The 16,862-nt window shown below is 34.2% G+C and overlaps 2 protein-coding genes and 1 pseudogene across 2 annotated transcripts; all 3 read left to right on the top strand.

Moving 5' to 3' along the window:
• The first annotated feature begins 2,549 nt into the window (after positions 1–2,549).
• LOC132188091 (protein VACUOLELESS GAMETOPHYTES-like) lies at positions 2,550–3,307 on the top strand. Its single transcript, XM_059602501.2, has one exon. The coding sequence runs from the start codon at positions 2,550–2,552 to the stop codon at positions 3,276–3,278; it is 729 nt and encodes a 242-aa protein (XP_059458484.2). The 3' UTR covers positions 3,279–3,307.
• Positions 3,308–6,440: 3,133 nt separating this feature from the next.
• Positions 6,441–9,019, top strand: LOC132188092 (heat shock cognate 70 kDa protein pseudogene; annotated as a pseudogene).
• Positions 9,020–14,288: 5,269 nt separating this feature from the next.
• LOC148585134 (uncharacterized) lies at positions 14,289–15,026 on the top strand. The gene has a single exon (XM_088517708.1). It carries the CDS (start codon positions 14,289–14,291, stop codon positions 15,024–15,026), a length of 738 nt encoding a protein of 245 aa, XP_088373834.1.
• Positions 15,027–16,862: the final 1,836 nt, after the last annotated feature.

The raw sequence follows: 16,862 nt of genomic DNA on the forward strand, positions 1-16,862 counted from the left end.
TTTAGCAAAAAATATACTCTAAAATAACTAATTTTTAATAAGCTATTTTAGGCTTTAGCCTAACAAAACGTATTTGGACCTCCAAAACAATTAATTTTTGGTCCAATTAGCAACCAGTAAAAGCCCAATAAAAAGCCCACAAAAGCCCAAACCGATTTAACCGACCGGTTAACCGATTACCGACATGACCGATAATTTTCGGTTAACACTTCTTATCGGTCGGAAATCGGTTAGGATTTGGTTAACCGACCGATAAGCCCATTAACCGGTCCAAACCGATCGATACCCAGCCCTAATCTTGGTGATCAAGTCCACCGCCACGCTTTGCCCAAAGCTTCTGCTGGTTTTGCCACATTCCATCAATCACTCCAGTTGTCACGCAATCTGCCATAACTTTCGTTGCTCGTTCCTGATTAGTTGAAATCAGGACAGCCTAGCACCGTGTCTGGACATGGCCTACAGTGGGAAAAAACAGCATTCTGGAAATGCTATCCAGTCTTGATCAACAACTCCGATTGATGGGCGTTTGTGGTCCGATTGAGCTGAAAATTTGTAAGGGCATTCATGACAAATGAATCTACATTATGAACGGTGGAGATTGATTCTGAACATTCTATATCAGTGTTGAGCCCATAAACAGTAACATTTACATTTTAAAACTAAATTAAGCCAATACAAGAACTAACACAAAGAATATGCATTTTAGGCTGTCAATCAAACTTGGATCACAAGGAAATTTTTCTATCTAATTTGTTGGTCAATGTTGAAGATAACGGGGAGCTTGTGAGCCGTCATATTTGAAAAAAAAGAATTGTTTATCTTTCAATCACGCGCTTAAGAAAGCAGAAGAAACGTCATAGTGTTGATGTAAGCAATTGTTTAATAGGTGATGCAGCAGATAATTAATTCGAGAAGGATCTTTTATTTATTTATTTTCTATTCAGAAGGATCTTTTATTTGCTTCAATAATGTTTAAACATACATATGGCACCCAATTAATTAAGTAAATTATAAAAACAGATTTGGTAATTACTTTTCCAAGTGTTTCTATGATCTAGCCGTTCATTCTTTCCAGTTGGGTTGCTTGCTTGCAAACACATAGTAAAAGAAATGGGAAACCTCAAAATATATACTACCCCATTTTTAATGTCCTTCGAGCTTTAAAAAGTTAGATCATATCCCTACGTTATGATTTTTTGTTAAATCAAGTAGAACGGTGCATTGATTCCTTGCCTGTATATTAAATTTTCAAACAGTTTACTTGTTCCAATCGAAAACCTTTGTACACTTAGGTCGGTTACGCGGGATCGGACATGATAATCTCAATTAATGTCAACATTTAGGAAACAACTGGTGAATTTCTTTTTATTAATTTTAATATATATTTCCAGTTCATCACTTTCTTAGCAATCAAGCAGAAGATTGGTCGTTGGAAATTAATAAATAAAAAAATAAAGAATAAAAAAAAGTCGGTTGCCTGTATTTTCTATAAATACCTGCAAAGGGTTCATTACATTTCCAAGTCACAAGCCGTACACATCTCTTTTGCCCTTGAAATCGTCCAGGTTTGTAATTAATCTTCTCTTGAATGTCAGATAATTTCGATTTATGTTCTCTTATTAATTATATATGTCTTGTTTATGTTTTGCAATTGCATCACAATTAATTATTTTTATTTATGTCGTACGTCTTGTTTATGTTTATGTTTTGCATCAGAATTAATTTTAATTTCTATTATTTTTATTATTATTATTATTTTGCAGTTCCTCTTCAACTATCAATAATTATGTAATAGCCAGTATAAAATCAGCTGCTCCATCACCATGCTACTACGCTTTAGTTCAAACTCATCAGTTTCTTTCCCTCATAAGAACAAGTTGGGGATTGTCTCACCGCTACGACTTTTGTTTCTCTACCGTACGAGAAAAAAAAGGTTTTCTTTTTTATTTCTTATTTCTTATTTCTTTTAGCTTTTTTCTATTTTTATTATTTTATGGTTCCATATATTAATTTTATGTAAAATTTCTACCTAAAGTGGATAAGATTAATATTCATTTATAATTTCTTTGAATGGTTTTTATTTCTACATTTCTGTGTTGTATTGTTGTATATTTTTGGAAATGGTTTTTTTTTTTTTTTTTTTTTTTTTTGTTGTGGTCTTTTACGTACGTTTTTAGTTTTTATTTTTGTTGCTCGGTTGCTATATTTATTTATTTATTTATTTTGGTTTGTATATGTTAAGGTATGTAAAAATAATGTATATTATCTAAATTATCTGAATTTACATGTTTCATAATAAAACTATTACTTGTTATGTTGATCAAGTATATATAATATATATAATGATAAGATTCTTATATTATATAACTCTTGCCTAGCTCTTTGATTTATTTTTTTAATTAATTGGCTGGGCATAATATGTCTTTGATAAGTTCAAACTCCAAAGCCTTATTAATTAAGCAACTTGTTATGGGCAGGAAATTAGCACAGTACGTACGTAAGCACGAAAGCAAGAATCTTTTGACAGAGTCATCTCAACAAGGATAGATATGCCGAAGTATACGAAGTTTGAGCATTTGAGTCACCCACACGTTTTGGTACTTGAATCTGCACAAGAACCTTACCAATGCAATGGATGCAAAGAAATGGGGTTTGGGCCATGTTTCAAGTGCGACGAGTGCAATTTCAATCTTCACGAGGAGTGCGCAATGCCTCAATCCTCCGCTTTCCACCCCTTTTTCCGTAAGTGCAACTTCAGGTTCTATGAAAACGCACCTGGATTTAGGGCTAGATACTGTGATGCGTGTGGGAAAGATGTGCTAGGGTTTGTGTACCAATGCTTGCACGAGAAAGCACACGACCTTCACCCGTGTTGCATGAAGCTTCAACGTACCTTAATTGGTGATGGGGTGACACTACACCTTAGGAAAAAGGTCTCAACAAAGTGCCTAAAATGTGGAAGTAAAGAAGTCTCGAGGGGATTCAGAGGCTGGTCCTATGAATCGGATTGTGGCCAATACTCCTACCACGTGACATGTGTCAAGGACTTAGTCCTTGAAAATTGGAGGAGGGGTTATTTTGATGGAAATAACACAGCGTGGCAGATTACGGTTCCAAACCAAGATATAGTACAGCAAACAGGAGAAAGCTCAAGCAGAATGAATGTTAGCAAGTATTGGAAAATGGCAAAAGTGGCTCTCAAGCTCATTATTTCAGCCATCTTTGGGGATCCAACTACTCTGATTGCGACCCTTATCCAAGCTTTGCTTTCAAACTGATTTATTTTATGCATGCAGGACATAAAGTTTGTGTAAATAAGTACGTGTATTTTTATTTTTTATTTTTTATTTTCATTTTTCTCTTTTGGATGAAGCTGTTTAATTAATTGTGTTGATAAATTATGGTCTTTAATCCAATAATTGAGAAGGTTTAATATTATTATATGCACGTGGCTGTTCTTGATTCTTTCTTGTATGGCTTTGTCTTGTTAAAGTGTTGATTAAATGATTAAATTTACTTATTCCTATCAGTTTAAACTTTTGAGATAACTGATAATTTAACATGGTATAAGAATTAAAGGTTATGAGTTTGAACCTTTACTCCGTCATTTGTCCTCATTTAAATCAAAATATTTCACGTGTTGGGCTTCACCTATTACACCTATTAAAAGGGAGTTTGAGCCCACACATGAGAGTGCTAATTAAATGATTAAATTTACTTATTTGTTATTCTTATCAGCTTAACCATTTGGGACAACTAGTAATTTAACATAAAGAGACAATATGTAGCACATGTGAGTATTTAGAGGGACGAATGACCAAGCATTTTGCCTAGTGTGCATGAACATTGAGAATTTATTATTTCATTGTATCATGCATGCACATGCATGAAGCATTTTGCACTTCATATTTAAGGAAGGTGTGTTCGGAGTAGCATACACGTAGGGAGGAGTGTTAATATATTAATTAAATAATTAAATTCACTCAATTCTATCAGCTTAAGCTCTTAAAATAAGTGATAAATTAATATAATATCTGACAACATCAACCCTCTTATTCCTTCTCTTTGGACATCCTCCTCCTCGTCTGAAATTTTTTTGGAAAAGCGAAGATGATGAGGAACAATCATGGAGAGAGAGGGGTTGAACCGTTCAAGAAATTAAAGCTAATCTAAAACTTGAAATGTTTTACCACCATTTAAATGGATATGTTAGTTAATTAATTTAAAACACGATTTTTTTTTTTAAAAAAAAAAAAACCAATATCGATCGTATGCTTTAAAATTTTTGTAATTCAATTTTTTTTTACAACAAATATGTTGTTCTAAAAAATAAAATATTTAAATAAAATAAAGAGTAAAATAAAGAATTTTGTAGAATTTATATTAAAAAATGTAGTAGGTAATTTTTTTTTAAAATATATGTTTTTTTTAATAAATAAAATATCTAGTATTAGATAAGCTCTTATATATGTTGGCAGTTGACTCCTTACCCGTATATATATTGAATCTTCAACACGACATTGAGGAAACAACTACTGAAGTTCCCAACTTTCTTTAGTTATGAAGGAGAAGATAATTGATTGTTGGAAATTATTAAAAAAAGAAGAAGAAAAAAACAAAAAAAGTCGGTTGCATGTCTATTCTACAAAATTTCCATTTCATTTCCAATTCACAAGCCCCCAGCAGTAACCCCAGCATTTCGTCTCCACGCGCTTTTGTTCCCACGGCCACCCAGTTCCCCCAGGCCATAAAAGTTCAGCTGGGTACGTAGTTGAATTATTTTAATGGAACAAGAGTTATTTTATAAGTGTTATAAAGTTTCTTGGTAAACGTACGTACGTACCGTTTACAATAATGAAATCAATGTCACACGCTTTGACGAAAAATATAAACAAGATTTCAGTTGAATTCATGTTCACTTGATCAAACCATAACTTTCATTTTAAATTACCATTTTTCTATTTTATTTCAACTAAAAATGCGTCTTTGAATAATAATTTCATTTAAAATCATTTCCTCAAAGTACAATTTCTACTTGCAAACATGACAAAGTGGCGAGTAATGTTAGAAGGCGCTCCTATATTTTTTTGTCACTTTAAAAATGATGTAACTTTTAAAATTACTATTGAACTTATTATTGATCATTATCGAATTCTGATTAAATAGTAATTTTAAAAGTATATGTACATGATGTGATGTGTATGCTTTAAATTTATTTTAATTCAATTTTCACCGTTCATGTTTTTATAGCAGATCATAAGTTCTTTAATTTTTAACGACACAGAAGCCGAATCCACTAAAAAATAATATTTAAATAAAATATAAATTAAAATAAAAAATCAGGTGAAGTTTAGTAGCTTTATCTCTTTAGCTACATAACCTGTTCTTATCCTTCGCTCATATATCTGGTACTTTCGCAATTTATGGATACAATTATGATTTATGTATTTTCTGTAAATCAAACGCGCGTATGGCCTTAAACATTCTAATTTGTATGTATTCATTTGGTTTTTCCTGGTTTCCTACTCTCTTCAGTTTTCCTGATTTCTTTAATGAATCGTGTATAATATGATATAAAAGTTCTGGATAGTTGAATTATTTGAATATTGAAACAAGAGTTGTTTAGTTATTTATATGGTTGATCACTTTAGCGTTGCGAAGTTTCTTGGTAAACATTTAAAATACTTATGCACCCATCGTTAATTTACAATAATAAATGAAATGAATATGTCACCAGCTTTGAAGATAAAATAAACGAGATAATCTTCAATTCATGCATGACTTGAGCAAACCATTTAACTTTCATTTTAAATGACCATTTTTCTGTTTTACTTCAACTAAAAATGCGTTTTTAAATAATGATTTCATTTAAAATTGTTATGCATGTACCTGTTAATTATCGCCTTGTCTAAAGATGCACCTGTATGTTAAGTGAGTATTTAGAGGAATTTTGCCTAGCATGCATGCATGAAAATTGAAAACTTATTAATTATATATGCAGTATGAACTTACTGAGATTGTGAATATCAACCAGATTTCAACTGTTGTTGTTGTTGTTTTTCTTTTTTTCCGAGAATAGATTTCAACTGTTGTTAACTAACTAAATGGTGTATGATTGGTTGAATAAATATATGCATGTAGACGTTTAATACTATATTTTCATTTTCTTCATGTATATATGTTTTATTATAGGAAGACTTTTTTCCGTCGACTATAAATGAAAATTATGCATGGATGTTTACGGCATCTATTATCATAAGAAATTCAGTAATTGTTAATTATTAAAATAATAATGAATAAAATATGCATCATTGACAAGTCAGAACAGCACTCCTTTAAATGAAGTGATTAGCCATTGTATTCGCTCAGGACCATCCTGAACCCATTCAGTGCCTTTCACTCAGAGTCTTCTTCATTTTCGTTATTTTCTAGACGTCGAGAATGGCCGGCGAAGGAGATGAGTGGCCAGCGATAGGGATTGATCTGGGGACGACGTACTCATGCGTGGCAGTGTGGCAGCATGATCGAGTGGAGATCATAGTGAATGATCAAGGCAACAGGACGACGCCGTCTCATGTTGCCTTTACTGACAAAGAGCGCTTGGTTGGTGAAGCAGCCAAGGACCAGATCGCCAGAAACCCCACTAACTCTATCTTTGGTAATCTCCCCTACTCTCTTTATTCCTTTTTCTTTCATTCTATTTCCCTTGTATCGCGTGCTTGACAAGGGCTGGCGCCCATTTATGCTCAGTGCCTTCTACATGTTCAAGTTGGCCGAAAGGAGCAGATTTTAGCCTATTTTTCCCAACTTTTCTTGTTTTATTTTTGTTGATTTAACATCAAATTTTCTCAACTCAACTAAATAATTTTCAACCGAACTAAAAAATATCATTAATGAATTTTTTTTTTTTAAAAAAATGTATTTAAGGGTAGAGATCATTAGACCACCCCCTAAGCGTTTGAGGGGCTCGACCACTCCCATAAGTTTTCGGGGGTGGTTCAGCCACCCCCATCAGTTTTCGAAAGTCGCTTAGCCAACTTTATTTGTTTCGAGAGTGGCTAAACCACCCCAAAATCGGTGTTGGGACCGGCCACCCCAAATATTTTTTTTATTATTTTTTTTTAATTTTGTTTTTTTTTTTTTTTCTAATTGTATTTTTATAAATTTATTTTATATTCTTTAAACCATTCAAACATAATTCAATTTTTTTTTTTTTTTTATTTATTTTTTTTTTTATCAATATTCACAATTTTGAATTGAGTTAAAAAAAAATACAAAAAAATCACACATCCGGCAAAAGGTGATTGGTCATAAATCTGGATGTGACATGATGACTATTTTTAATTCAAGACTCGATCAATAGCTAAAAGAGATTCATGAAAATCATTTTGAGTGATCTCTTAAGAAATATTAAAAAAATGCACCCTTTTTTTGAATGATTGTTTGTTTTAAAAATAATAACAAATAAAATAAACTTGCAAGTTGCAACCCATCATCTACTAGTATTTGTAATTGTTATATATATTATTTGTAATTCTTAACATGCCGGTTGATATATATATATACTCGTCAATATTGATATCTGTTTCTTCTTCTGCTTTACTCTTTGTGAAATTATTTTATTTATTATTTTGTAGATGCAAAGCGGTTAATTGGTAGAAGATTTAAAGATTCTTTAGTTCAAAATGATATCAAGCTTTGGCCATTCAGGGTCATTGAAGGTTCTACCAATAAGCCTATGATTGTAGCAACTTATAAGGGTGAAGAGAAGCATTTTGCTGCCGAGGAAATCTCAGCCATGGTCCTTGAAAAGATGCGTTACATTGCCGAGGCCTACCTTGGTAGAACCGTGAAAAATGCTGTAGTCACTGTCCCAGCTTACTTCAATGACTCACAGCGTAAGGCCACAAAGGATGCTGGAGACATTGCAGGACTCAATGTCATGCAGATAATCAGTGAACCAATGGCAGCTGCCATTGGTTACGGTCTTGAAAATGTGGGCACTGATAAGAGAAATGTGTTGATATTCGATTTGGGTGGTGGTACTGCAGATGTCTCACTACTTACCATTAATGATGGTACTTTTAAAGTGAAAGCTGTCGCGGGAGACACTCACCTCGGAGGTGAGGACTTTGACAACATGATGTTAAAGCACTTTGTTGAAGTATTTAAGAGACAATACAAGGAAGACATTAGTAGAAATCCTAGAGCTCTGAGGAGGTTGAAAACTGCTTGTGAGAGAGTAAAGAGGATTCTTTCTTCTGCAACTGAGACTACCATTGAAGTTGATTCTTTATACAATGGTATTGATTTCTACTCAATTATTACCCGTGCAAGATTTGAGGAACTTAATATGGACTTGTTTAGAAAGTCTATTGAGCTTGTGAAGAAATGTCTGAGTGATGCTAAGATGGACAAGAGAGGAGTAGATGATGTCGTTCTTACTGGTGGTTCTTCTAGAATTCTCAAGGTGCAGCAATTGTTGCAGGACTTGTTTGATGGAAAGCAGCTTAACAAGAGCATCAACCCAGATGAAGCTGTGGCTTATGGAGCCGCTATTCAAGCTGCAAAGATGGCTGGTAAGGGTAGTAGGAAAGTTCAACAGATTGTGCTCATGGATGTCAACCCTCTATCCCTTGGAGTGGAGTTAATCGGAGGTGAGATGTCTGTTGTGATTCCGAGGAATACAGTCATTCCCACCAAGATGGAGAATAACTACACCACCTCCTATGACAACCAAACTGCTGTTTTGTTTCCAATTTACGAGGGTGAGAGAGCGAGAGCTGTGGATAACAACTGGTTGGGAGAATTTAGGCTTTCCCCCATTCCTGCAGCACCCAAGGGTGTCGCTAATATGAAAGTATGGTTTGAGATAGATGTTAATGGTATCTTGAATGTTTCTGCTGTGGAGGAGACCACTGGTGTAAGTTGCAAGATCACCATCACCGATTACAAGGCGAAACGGTCCAAAGAAGAGATTGATAAGAGAAAACAAGCCCTGGAGAAAACAAACAATTGATGTTTGTGGTGGAATTGATGTAAAACCTTACGTGGATTTTGGGATTTCAGGATTCCATTTTGTAAAGAAAAAATTAGTTTTTTTTTTTTTTTTTTGAATTTGTAGGGGTATTTTTGTCTTTCAGATAAAAATTTATGGTCATTTTTGTCTTTTTGTTGGCCTAGAACATTGGCAATATTTTGGTAGTTTGGGTTGGGGGAGGACATTTTCCAAATTAAAAGTTCAAAAAAAAAACATTGTCAATTTGAGGGAGGTATGTTAACTTTTCTAAAAAAAGAATCTTTTGACACAATATTCTCTCAACACAAAGATTAAGCATTTTTGCCACCCATACCTTGCTAGTGCGATGGACGCAGAGAAGTAGGGTTTGGATCATGTTTCGAGTGTAAAGAAGAGTTCAATTTCAATCTTCCTGAAGAGTACCACTAACCACTTCGCTTAGGCGATTATAAAATAATTGGCGGCTAGTAGTAATAGATTTCAATATAACTGGTGGTTAATAACGGCTTTTTGTATGGGCCTTAGGGTATATTGATGGTGTTTGAGGTTTTACTTGAGTGTTTTTTTTGGGTTATTTTAAATAATTTTGAAGAAATTATATATATAAGGACAATGATAAGGATAAGGAATTAATGATGTTCTACAATTTTAAAGAAATTGTAGATTCTCAAATTATGTAATTTAAGTTGAAACACTTGAAAAATGCCACACACATATTAAAACGGTGGCATGTTATGAATCCAAATTTCATTTCTTAGACAATGTGGGTGATAATTTCTTAAGAAACATGAAATTTTAATCATGTAAAAGAAAAATAACTTTAAAGCAATTTCTCTTCGTTTCTCATTTTCTGCGACCAAATAAGTTTATAGCTTCCAAACTTTCCTCGGATCCATATACTAAAACATCTTAGTCGTCCTCAAATCAGAAAATAGATAAAATACAAAAATTACATTTTTCAACGGACAACTCCAATTGAAGTTTCAGCAACCAAAAACAGAAAAGATTTAAAAGAACCATGGAAAAGGAAGCAAAGAGAAGAGTGACGAGAGGTACAATGACAGCAAGTTTAATAAGATTATCGGACAATTATAACTTCCCCGTTTGATTGCAATAGTTTGGGTCACTTAACTGCAATTGGGCCATTAATTTACGTATACGTATATAAGACTATAAGTGTGTATGTTTTCTCTTTTGGATGAAGTACTGTTTGTGTGATAAATTATGTTCTTTGATCCAATAATTGAGAAGGTTTACATATATTATTATTTGCTCGTAGCTTTTCTTAATTCTTCCTTGTACCGCGCGCTTTGTCTAAAGAGGCATAAAATATGTAGAAATAATAAAAAAAAGAAAAATAGAGTTAACAAATATAATTAACAAAATTAATAAAAAATTCACAAAATTATGATTGGCACAAGCTCATTTAAACAGTGAAATTTCTCAGTTCCAAGCTCTAACTTTGATTGAAGTTAGTATTTGTTAAGCCTGTCAATCCGGTCTGGTTTTTGGGATTTTGGCCAAAACCGAGGACCGGAACCGGGATATCTCGCTTCTTGGTTTTAGGCAACCGAAACTAGAAATTAGGTCCCGGTTAACCGGGGTCTCGGTTACTGGCCGGTTCCGATTTTATCCAGTCCAGAAACCGGTTTTTAAAAGCATGAAAAAGAAGAGGCTAAGAAGGAAAAGTTGTGAGGCTGAGATTGACTTACGCTATACCTGCAGGAAATCTTCTTTGAGCTCTTTCCAAATAATGCATTGCTCTATGAATACCCCCAGTGATCATCAAATGGGGTCATGGAAATCTAGACTAAATAAAGAAAGCTCTTCAAGTATGACAAAATTGAGAATTCTTTTTCATTATTCTGCAGCCTGACTTATATATATACACGCCCCCATGTTTTTCCCAGGCAGAAATGGACACGTGTAGTTCATATCTTGGATGATGAAAATGTGTACCACCCAATGATGAGAAGGTGAAAGATGGGTTATAGGATTTTGTTTGGATTGACTGGTAGATTCTGTGTTCTCTATGAGAGGGATCAGAGGTAGAAAGTGTACGAGGCAGGGGAGGACCAACCAAACGTTCTAACCAAAAGGGTCAGCATTTGTTAGACAGACCAACCTTTCTCTTCCACTGTCAAAAATCTCCCTTCCCCAACTTCCTACCAGCTCAAGGGGTAGATCTGTACGGAGGTCACGAGAGAGGGAGAGGAAGTGAGAAAGAGAGAGTCAGAGAGAGAGGCCGGGTTTTGGAAGAGAAAAATGAGAAAACTAGAAAAGAGGGCAGATGCAGAATGGAATGGGTGACGGCGTGTGTGAGAAATGAAGAAGAAAAAAAGAAGGAAGAGGGAGTAAACCTAAAAAAAAATATAAAATATAAAAATATATGTAATATTATCCCGGTACCCGGTAACCTGGTAAAAACCGGGTACCAAAAACTGGGTACCAGAACTGAGGTACTCAGTTTTTGATTTGTTCCAGCCGGAACTGGAACCGGATCCTTGGTTTCTCGGTTTTTCAGTTCCAATTCCAATTTTTCGGTATTTTTTGACACCCCTAATATTTATATAGACTTGAAGTTTCTTATTAATGAAATTTGCCTAAATTTATTGTTTGATGAATGAATTTTATCAACACTTATATTGTGTAAATAAAAAAAGTGCCAAAATTGTTTAAAAATAAAAAATAAAATAAAACGAGCTCGTTTATTTGGGTTTTGCCTATTGAGTTCGAGTCAAGCTCAAACACACTGAAAGAAAAACGAGTTGTTTCGATTAGGGGTCCCAAGCTCAGACCGACCTCAAGCCGAGTTCAACCCTAGACTAATTTTCACCAAGCCTACTGCATAAGTATCGGCTCGGCTTAGTTCAGCTCGATTCAAATACAACCCTGAACCACGGATGTGTAGGTGAGGAGTGAGATGGCGACATCGATGGAGTCCTGTGGGCGTGGGTTGTCTCCCGCTCTCCAAAAACAAAGGTTGTTTCTGCTCACTGATTTTTGAAAAAAAAAAAAAAAAAAAAAATCCCTCCCCTGGCGTGCGTTCGTATGTTTGTTGCGCTGTGGTTGAGAAAAGATTGACCAGATTGGTTGTTGGCAATCTTTACTATGGCCGGTTATTAAATCTTCAACACGTTACTTTGTTTCAAGTGAAAACATTAAGGCCGGTTACGCGGGAGGTAACAACTATAGTGAAGTTTCCATTTCCCTTCTTTGTAATGAAGGAGAAGATTGGTTATTGAAAAAAAAATAATAAAAAAAAAATAAAAAAAATAAAAAAATAAAAATTGTCGGGTTTCATGTCTATACTACAAATTGTAATGCCGAATACTAATTTTCTATAATACTTTTTATATTTTTGGGTAGAAGTGAAAATAATAATCAGCTCTTAGATCGGTCTTTATTAAAAATTAATAATAATAGAGGATGGATGGGCATCTCATCAACCCAATAATATGAAAGTGAAATCAGATATATATTAATATTTGGTAGGGGTGTGCATGTGGATGCGGTTAATTATTTGCAATCTTCGTAACTGCATTCACAAAATGCAAATATCACTTTTAAATATTCGCATCCATATCATGTTTTTATTAACTGCATTTGCATGGCTATTGCAGTTATTATCTGCTATCCGCATTTTAGGTAATCAGCGTACTTTAGTCTCTCGGGTATTATTTGGGTTTCTATTATAGCCTATTTTAAACGATTTTGAAAATAATTCGGGTCGATTTTTAATGTTTTGGATTTGTTTTAATTTTTTAAAGCCCTAATTATTTGAAAATGTATTGATTTCATATTACTTTACTAGATAGATTGAATATCCGCTCGCTTATACACTCCAAATATTTAGAATGAATAATATTAATTACTCAATTTTGATCTTATTCTCATAAAATTGGATTGATGTGACCGTACCTATTAATTCTTAATTTTAAAAAAATATATATATATTTTTTAATGAAAGTTTGTCCAATAGCTTATGAACACCAAGACTCTATTAGCCAATTTAGCCCAATTATGTAATAGTAGAATGAAAATTAAGTACGTATCACTACTCGTTTAAAATTACTCATGCTGCAAACATTTCCAACTCACAAGCCCCCGCGGCCCCGCGCCTGCGACACAGGTTTCGCGGCCATTTCGTCTCCACGCGCCTTTCTCCCGCGGTTCCCTAAACCCCCGCATGTCTCCAGTCTCCGCCGCAGGTTCGCGGCTATTTCGCCTTCACGCGCTTTTCTCTCTTACAAATACCTGATAATTAATTCATTTTCTCTTTATACCGTTTTTTTGGAACCCTGTTTTTCCTCAAAGTTCGGAGCTCAGAGTTCTGAAAGGTGAGCGAAGAGAATCTCTGCTTAATCGCTTGCCCATTTCGATGAACTATTGTTGATTTTTCCCTTTCTTTTCCTCATATTCACTTCGATCTGGGAAATACGTATGCAGTATTCCTTGAAAATTCCCTCTGTGACGAATCACTCTGAGAGGCTTTCGCAATTTATCTAATTTCTAGCTATGTATATTCATTTGGTTTTTCCTGGTTTTCTACTCTCTTCTTGATTTCTTTAATGAATTCTGTATAATATAATTTTGGCCATATATATATATAAGATATGTCACAAGCTTTGAGGATAAATAAATTAAGGAGATTTCAGTTGAATACATGAAAAAGCATCAGCAATGCGTTTCAGTTGATAAATAAATGCGTTTTTAAAGAATGATTTTATTTAAAATTATTTCCTGAAAATACAATTTCTACTTTCAGACATGACAAGTAAAGTGGCCGGCCTATATATACTTGCCAAAACAACATTAAATCGTGTCTAGAAAACCCTATTTGGTCAAATGTAAGAGCAATCATAAGCTTAATTTGACTCTTGCTATGCAAGACCTCTTAATGTTTTTGTTTTTAATTATTATTTTGCAGTACCTCTTCCATCATTAATTAATTATGTAATAGTCAACATCAAATCATCTCAAGTTGGGGATTGTCTCGCAGCTAGGAATTTTTGTTTCTCTACAGTACGATAAAAAAAATTAAAAAAAAAAAAAAAGAAAAAGAAAGAAAAGGGCTTTCTTTCGTTTTTTAGCTTTTTATTTATTTTATGTAAAATTTCTAGCTAAAGTGGATAAAATTTATATTTATTTAAGGGTTGCTACATTATTTAGAATTTCTTGTAACGCTTGGCTCTTGCATTTTTGTATGTCATGTGCAGGAAATTAGCAAGGAAACAAGAATCTTTTGATCCAATTAATCCTCTCAAAAATGAAGTATACAGAGATAAAGCATTTGAGCCACCCACATGTTTTGGTACTTGAATCTGTCCAAGAACCTTATCAGTGCGACGGATGTAAAGAAATAGGATTTGAACCATGTTTCAAGTGCAAAGAGTGCAATTTCAATCTTCACGAGGAGTGTGCAAAGACAGATCCCTCCCCTTTCCACCCATTTTTTAATAAGTGTCACTTTATATTATGCGAAAACGCAACGGGTAGAGTGTGTGATGCTTGTGGGAAAGACGTGCTAGGGTTTGTGTATCAATGCTTGCACGATGAAGCACATGACCTACACCCATGTTGTATGAAGCTTCAGCGTACCCTAATTGGTGATGGAGTCACCCTGCACCTCAGTAATAAGGTCTCAACAAAGTGCCTAAAATGTGGAAGTAAAAAAATATCAAAGGGGTTCAAAGGCTGGTCCTATAAATCGACATGTGGCCAATATTGTTATCATGCGGCATGTGTAAAGGACATGATTCTTGAGAATTGGAAGAAGGGTTATTTTAATGGACAAAACAACGTCGGTAATACAAGTAACACGGGGTTGCAGATTGTGGTTCCAAACAAAGACATAGTACAACAAACGGGAGGAAGCTCAAGCAAAATGAAGGTTAGTAAGTATTGGAAGATGGTAAAAGTGGCTCTCAAGCTCATTATTTCAGCCATTTTTGGGGATCCAACTGCCGCGATTGCTACTCTTATCGAATCGTTGCTTTCAAAGTGATTTATGTTATGACATGGTGGAAAGTTTGTGTATGTAATTATGTATGTATTTTTCTTTTGGATAATGATTTTTTTGTTTTTTCTTTCTTTCGGATGAAGCCTTGTTTGTGTGATTAATTATGTTATTTAATGCAATAATTGAGAAGGTATACTTTATGTTTGTGGGACTAAAGATTCTCTGCAAAAGTTTGGGCCACTTAACTGCATTTGGGCCTTTACTTTAAACGATTCCAATTAACAGGCTTGAAATACTTGGCTAATCATTCCAAAAACCTTAGGATAGATGATCTTAGTCTGCCCTATACTTGAATTTTCTTTGATTCGTGGGACTCATATGTCCGAGTAGGACTCATAGGAGTTGAGCCTAAGCTTCCTAGCAAAGTAAGCCCAAAATGTTATGGGCTGATTTGATCCATGGGCTTGAAAGATGGGCTTGGAAACTCTATTCAAACCGCGAGGTAACGGGTCACGACATAATTCACTATGTCGACTGCTAAAATGAGATCATTTATGATTTGAAATGAAATGAGGCCCACTCCCATATATAAGAAATCATTGCGTGGAAAGCGAGAGCGTGATGGTATGGGTGTGTTATTGCATTTTGTAATGATGGGGGAAATAAGACAATGACAAAGTTGGTCTTCCACCAAAAAGAAGAAAAAACGAATTCAAATGGTGGAAACCAGTAAAAAGTTAAGTGATTTCACTCAAAAGCACTTATTCTTTGGTTTTTTTTTTTTCTGTTCTTTCTCACAGAGTACCGTGTTTGGCATTATAATTTTGCAGGTTAGATGCGCGTTATCAAATAAAATTGTAAAAAGTACTCCATATAGGAGAAACCACACATTTATAACTTACAAATTTTTCTTTTATAAATTTTACTAAACGCTTAATTGTACTCTTAAAATTCATATTTTTATTAATTACATTTTAAAACCATTTTTTAAACTACTAGTTCATCAAGGTATAGTAAGTCGACGGAATAATGAGCTATTTTACGATTGAGATTTTATTTTATTTTATATAACACTAACAATATAAATAATGCAACTTAATGAATATGTTGCTATATATATATATATATATAATTTAAAATATTTATATACATTAATTTAAATACTTAACCGTAAAATGAAGATAACTATTGTCCCACTGTAGCCCAATGAGCAGATTGAGGCCCACATTTGCTCCATTATTTGGAAGCAGCATAATAAACTGATGAAAAATCGGGTGGACCACCATCTTTTACGTCTAAAAGCTTACGATAAAACGAAGCGCGCAGAAAAAGAAAAAGAAGGGAAAATAAAGGCTTTTGATTACAAAACTAAGCAGCCTAACCCGCCGCACGCGTCTCGAGCATGCAGTGTTATAAACAAATAATTTGGAATCTCCCACGAGAATCTACAAGAGATGAAGCACGTGAGCACGATTGAGAGTTAGATTTGTCTGCTTCTTCTTAATCTTCATTTGATTTACAGCGCTGATGGTCAAGTTACTCACACGTGACTAAAGCTAACGAAAAAAGTGAGTGAGAGAGAAAGAGAGAGAGAGCCTGTGATTAATACATATTCTTTGACCCTTTTTGTTGTTTAAGTTGTGTGAAAATGTGGGAAGGGGAGGTAACAGGGAAGTGATGAAGAAAAGAATGGGGGCAAAAGCTGCAGGCCAAGCTTTCCTTTCAAACTATATATGCATATACAAGAAGGCCCTACTTTTTGCATGAAAATAGGTTAAAGACATATCCTGCAGAGATTGACTAGACAGGGAATTAGATTCCAATACACAGCACCACCAACCTTCATTTTTTTTTTTTTTTTTTTTTTAAAAAAAAAAAATT

This window comes from Corylus avellana, chromosome 6 (assembly GCF_965113065.1).
Source record: "Corylus avellana chromosome 6, dhCorAvel1.hap1.2, whole genome shotgun sequence".
NCBI classification, from domain to species: Eukaryota; Viridiplantae; Streptophyta; class Magnoliopsida; order Fagales; family Betulaceae; genus Corylus; species Corylus avellana.

Coding starts and splice junctions, on each gene's coding strand:
- LOC132188091 (XM_059602501.2), top strand. CDS start 2,550: ATGCCGAAGTATACGAAGTTTGAGCATTTGAGTCACCCACACGTTTTG.
- LOC148585134 (XM_088517708.1), top strand. CDS start 14,289: ATGAAGTATACAGAGATAAAGCATTTGAGCCACCCACATGTTTTGGTA.